This window comes from Delphinus delphis, chromosome 8 (assembly GCF_949987515.2).
Source record: "Delphinus delphis chromosome 8, mDelDel1.2, whole genome shotgun sequence".
NCBI lineage: Eukaryota > Metazoa > Chordata > Mammalia > Artiodactyla > Delphinidae > Delphinus > Delphinus delphis.
In genome coordinates this window covers 79919266-79925265 of record NC_082690.1, presented here as the reverse complement: position 1 = coordinate 79925265, position 6000 = coordinate 79919266, and the positions used below count along the sequence as shown (strand labels likewise).

Genomic DNA, 6000 nt, shown 5'->3' with positions numbered 1-6000 from the left:
GACTTGGAAAGTCATTTTCCCATCTTTGCCAGGAAAACTACTGTTAACACTCATTCAATTTACACTGAAGCTTTCATTAACCTCCCCAGTATTGGTTGTCTCCCTATGAACCGTTCTGTTAACATAACACATCGTCATCTACATCCTTATCTGTTCCTCTACCAGACTATAAGCAGGCACATCCCAAGTCCTTCTATGTCCGTAGTCTAGCACCGTGCCTGATATATACCAGGTATGTGATTAAATATCTGTCAAATGAATAAAAGTCTAACAAGTCACTTTAGTGTTGCAAGTGTTTGTGGTTTAGGTGCTGTAAATGGATGGAGCTAGGGTTAGTCCAGAAACTTATTTGTTTTCAGTTATTGAATGCAGCCTCTTCAAATCAAGCCATGCCCCCATTGAACTTACCTGTTTTCATTCTAGGAGTCTCTTAGGAGAGGTGAGACTGAGAACACAACCCATTTCATTTGAAGTATAGAGGAATCAAACATGTGTGGTGTACTATAGTAGCCCCAGGCAAGACCAGATGATGGGAAAGGACAAAGAAGGCCCCAGAAAGGGGCAGTGTTCCAAGAGAAAGAGGAGCCTGGGCAGGCAACATGGACTTACTACCAGAGTTCAGAAAATAGAGGGGTGTGCTGACATAGGCCTAAGACACTTTTGATCCAGACTCCCAGTGCCTTGGGCACACTATGAGTGTGAAACAAAAGTTAAAGCATGGATGGAAGTAGTGTTTTCACTCGGTCTTAAGGTGACAGGTAGAGCGCTACAGTGGTGGCAGTGATTAAGACTTTTGAAATAGGAGGCTTGGTTAGGTCCCAAAATGTATGGACTAAAAATCTATGTACTACCAGGATTTCAGCAAATGGAAATGCTGAGACTCCCCTTTTCGGCAGAGGTAGGGAAGGGACTGGGCACAACCAGAGTGGAACTTTCATGGCTGGTGGTGACACCTGTGTTCCATCACTGGAAGCAAGGCAGTGGCCATATAAGAAGCCAAGACCAGCAAGTCAAGCTGTCCAGAGGTTAACAAACATCATGTCCACTTATGAGTGTTGCATGCATCTTGGTTCTACCTTTTCTAGTTATTAGTTGAAGGCAAGGAGTGAGGAGAACTGATCCACGGACAGGGGTAAGCTATGCTGGCAGTCCTTGGGAGTATTTCTTTGGGGCAAGAGCAACTTGGTGGGGGGTGGAACTAGATTTTCTTTTCATTTGGCATATTCTTGGGTTTGGTATCATAATTTAGGTATTAAAAGAAATGCTGAGATCACCAAGTTGGTGAGGTCTGGAAATTGGGGTCACGTAATTCTGTAATAAGAGTAAACAAAAGAGATCTTTGAAAATATGAAGCCTCTTTCCAAGCATGCTAAAGACAGTCATATGTAGTCATGAAAAATGAGACCCTCCAGGCAACAGAGCAGAAACATGTTTTGAGACAAGTTTATTTGAAACACAACCTTTATTTGAAACAAAAGCTTTATTTAGAAGAAGCCTTACTTGAAGAAAGACTTTGATACAAAACTATTTGAAGGTATTCTGGATACTCTCACAGATGTGCAAAAGAAATTAGATCATACATGCAATTGGACAGAAGAGATGCTTTATTTGAAAAAGAGAGTGCATGGCTACAACATCTAAAAAGTTGGCAGTGTATATGACTACAAAGAAAAGAGAACTCTTGTGTTAAAGAAATTAATGTGTTACTGACATGGCTCATGGCCTGTGAAGACAAATAACCTTGCCATATCTTATAAAATACACTCACTGGAATCTTATCGACAGGAGATTCAGTTTCTATTCCGGACACTCTGCCTTAAGATACGAAGCCTTGACATGACCACATCCCAGTCGGCATAAGCTCCTTCTAGATGGCGGGATATCTCAGTTCCTGCTTCATAGCTCCGTCGGCCATGAAGTAAGCGCCAGTTATCAAAGGTAATCACATCACCTAGACAAAAGATTTTGTTCAATATGAATATAATTCTATGTGTAAATGATTTTCTGAGCTAGAAAATGTAAACTGCAAAACAGCATTGCTACTTGGTTCACATCAAGACGCAATATGTTTATTTCTTTACATGAAACTGCACATTTGCTTTTTCATACAAATCAGGCCCACGGAATGGAGACTGCTTTAGACCTTTTGACATTTGAACTACATAGCTTGGGGGGCCCTTGTAGACACTTTTATAATTCTTACTTAAAGTATTATCTCTGTATAAAACCTTTGAATTGTTCTTCCTAATGGTTACTTATCTCTTACTCAGAAGTGTTTTTTTTTAAATTGAAGTATAGTTGATTTATAATATTGTGTTAATTTCTGCTGTACAGCAAAGTGATTCAGTTATATATACATTCTTTTTTATATTCTTTTCCATTATGGTTTATTACAGGATATTGAATATAATTCCCCGTGATATATAGTAGGACCTTGTTGTTCATCCATTCTATATATAATAGCTTTCATCTGCTAACCCCAAATGTCCAGTCCATCCCTTTCCCCAACCTTCTCCCCATTGACAACCACAAGGCTGTTCTCTATGTCTGTCAGTCTGTTTCATTTGTGTCATAGTTTAGATTCCACATATAAGTGGTATCATATGGTATTTGTTTTTCTCCTCCTGACTTAAGAAGTATTTATTTCTACTTTAACAGCTTCAAACAATTATAAGGGTAGTGACATTCTTGGTTTGTCTTTCATGTTCCTAGTATTTTATGTACATAATTTCTATGCCTCATAAAAATCTTGAAAGGAGAGTATTATCTCCTATTTTCATACATGAGAAAACTGAAGCTCTGAGCAGTTGAGGCACTTGCCAGGAGATACACTGCCATTGAATGGTGAAGGTTGAATTCCAACTCCTATTTTGGGGGTACTTTTCTCCCACGGTATTTCCATTGTACATGTTGCTGCTCTTAAACTCAACTTGGTGTTGACTTCATAGCAGCGGACTTATGGAGATTTCTAGTATTACCTTATTATACCAAAGATCAGTTCAAAAAATAATCACACACGTAAAGTATCTTCCACTTGGCCCAATCAGTAGGAGGGAGAAATTATGCTTTTTATTTTAAATATCAAAAGCCTCAAGTTTGATGTCACTTTATTGAGTAGAGATGGTCCAGACAAACCATAGTGCTTTCTGCTCCTTTATCCAAGTGGCTGGAATACTTCAAGTACTACTTTATTTCAGGTAGCACCATGTTTGCCAGATCAGATAAGCGTAATGAGTAAATCCTACTCATGTACTTTAGAGTGAGACTCATGGAGATAATTTTATTTATTTACCAAGATAGGAAAATTAAGTACAGGTTTCAGTTTATATTGATTGGCTATCAAAATAGAAAATATAAGTCATCAGTCTTCATATCAGACATGAGATTTTATTTGGTCTGTAGCTTGTCTTTCAATATTTATTCTTTAGGTTAGAGGTTATTAAATTTTGGTGTGCTTAAGGATTACCTAGGGACTTATGAGTATTTTAAAGTCTGGAGAGTCAATTTAGAGGAAGGGTAGGGGCCAGGAGTCTGCTATTTAAGCAAGCTGGCTGCTCACCAAGACTCTGTTGTTAGTGTTCCACATGCCATGTTTGAGAAACACTGCTCTAGATATTGTGCTAAATGGTTAAGGTTGAAGAAAATCCATTCTTTCAGTTGTCTGAGAAAATGTGTTCACTGACCTGGATTCATCTTGAAAGTAAACTTGAATTCTTTACAATTCATGAGGTCAACAAACTCCTTCAGAGCAGCATAAAAAGGCTGAACTCTTTCAACAGGTACATCAAATATTGTGTCTCTAGTTGCATTATTGAAGTTGATGCGAACCACTTGGCCTTTATCGTCTAATCTATTTTTCAAAGAGAAAAAGTTAAAATATAGAAGTCATGAAATATCTATTTACATTTGTAAGGGTCATTTCATCTTGGAAGATATTTCTGAAATACAATATTAAAGAATCCAAACACATGTACAGAAGATATTAAGGTTATCTGTGGTACAATGTACTCATTTGTTTTTTTCACATATTCATTTAGCAAGAATTTTTTGAAATCTTACTACATAAGTTCCAGAATTGATTCAAATTAATTTAAAATAAATGTTTCTGAGAAATTCCAGTTAAAATTTGTTTAGGAAAATAAATTCATTCTTTATTCTTTAAAACAGTAGCTTTTACATATTAAAATATTTTTATGTTACAGTTCATAGGTCAATCACTTTATATGTTTCATCTATGGAAGTTTTAAATATGATTTTACTGGAACAATATTGGGAAGAAAAAATTTTTTTTTTTTTTTTTTTTTTTGCGGTATGCGGGCCTCTCACTGTTGTGGCCTCTCCTGTTGCGGAGCACAGGCTCTGGACGCGCAGGCTCAGCGGCCATGGCTCACGGGCCCAGCCGCTCCGCGGCACGTGGGATCTTCCCAGACCGCGGCACGAACCCATGTCCCCTGCACTGGCAGGCGGACTCTCAACCACTGCGCCACCAGGGGAGCCCCAAAAAATTGTTTTTTAAAAATTGGAAATACTCTGTTCTATTTCAATCCCTAGTTTATAGATGGGGAAACTGAGGCACAGAGAAAGAAGAGTCTAGCCTGAGGCACATTCTTTGGATCTTTCCATCTATACTATGTATCTTAGTGTATAGGCTTCTAGAAGACTGATACTGAATGTCATTTAACGTTGTATTCCCAGCAATTAACATAGATCCTGGATATAACAGGCAGTTATTAAATATCTGTTGCATATGTAACTTTGTATATATTTTTTCAGTACCTTTAGAGAGTACCAAGGTCTTTTTAGTACCTTGGGAGAGCCTAATATTGTGATCTCTATATTCTTACTTAGAATATTGATCATGACAATGTAACATAATACTGTTTTCAATGTATCAAATGATAACATTATTTCTAAATTTAAGTTTGCTGGTTATAATTAGGAAGGCATGACCATTTAGACACAGAGACAAAAGGAAGAGACAAATTTTTTTTTAAGCTTATTCGGAAGGTGAACTTTTCTCCAGTTCTAAAACATCAGCCAACTTTACCTTTTCTTTAGGTACAGGAGTGATGGATAAAAACTGAAGGTGGGCAAGGATGGTGACAAAGTGCCAAGAATTACTCCTGGGCCAGCTTAGGAGGTGGTAATGTGAACCAACAGCTGACTGATGGGTCAAACCGAACAGACTGTCACATGTTCCAGGGGTTGGTGACACTGATTTGGGGTCTAGATTACACTTAGCTGGCTGCTCACACAGAGTGAACCATTATCAACAAGCTAGGTTATGGGAGGAAGGATGCAATGGCCTGTGGTATACAAAGTATGGCTATCTGGGCCCCTGTGCTTTGCACCTCAGATTAATAGTCAATCCTCTGAGCCAATGGCAAATGTAATGATAAACTCTAAGAAATAGTGACTAGCAGCAACTCTTTGCTTATTGAACAGTGACTGAAAACTACCTATTGAACCATATAGGGAAAGAATGTAAGAAAGGAACAGGTTTTCAAAAAAGGCTCTTAGAAATTGAATTTATATATATTGATAAAATACAAATATGACTGAATAGGCAGTGAAGGGCCCTCCCCTGTTGCCCCATCTTCTCCACATAGATAAAGGATGCTCTCTGGCCTGCAGGTTGTGGCTTTATGAACAAAGAATCAAGGAAGAGGACAGTCAGCAGAAGAGACTGTGGACCTCTGGGTTTGAGGGGTACAAAGGACAGTGCTTGGCCTTTCAATTGCCCCATTAGTGTTCATACTGCTGGTTTCAGACCCCTTTCACAGTTTCTGAGGGCATTTTGCCTTTTCATCTTATCTTTAAAATTCTAGCCTGACTGCTCCTGACCCACATTCCCTCTTCTCCCCCTGCATTATTTTCTGTACATATACCAATGACACCCTTTGTGTCATCCTCCATGATACTGACAAGTATGTCACATCTTTGAAACTTCTTGGGGTCTTCCATCCCAGCCACTCTGGTGATTTTTTTTTTTTTCCACTA

At 38.4% G+C, this 6000-nt stretch overlaps 1 protein-coding gene across 2 annotated transcripts in view; it reads right to left on the bottom strand.

Annotated features, from left to right (window-relative positions):
- Positions 1 to 1433: 1433 nt before the first annotated feature.
- BBOX1 (gamma-butyrobetaine hydroxylase 1) overlaps positions 1434 to 6000 on the bottom strand; it is a 77606-nt gene continuing 73039 nt past the window's right edge. For both annotated transcript variants that reach the window (XM_060018624.1, XM_060018623.1), the window contains 2 exons: positions 3684 to 3850; positions 1434 to 1951 (listed from right to left, as the gene is read on the bottom strand). In XM_060018624.1, the coding sequence (XP_059874607.1) occupies positions 1791 to 1951; positions 3684 to 3850 (328 nt within the window). In that variant the 3' untranslated portion in view covers positions 1434 to 1790. The remainder of the gene's footprint in view (positions 1952 to 3683; positions 3851 to 6000) is intronic.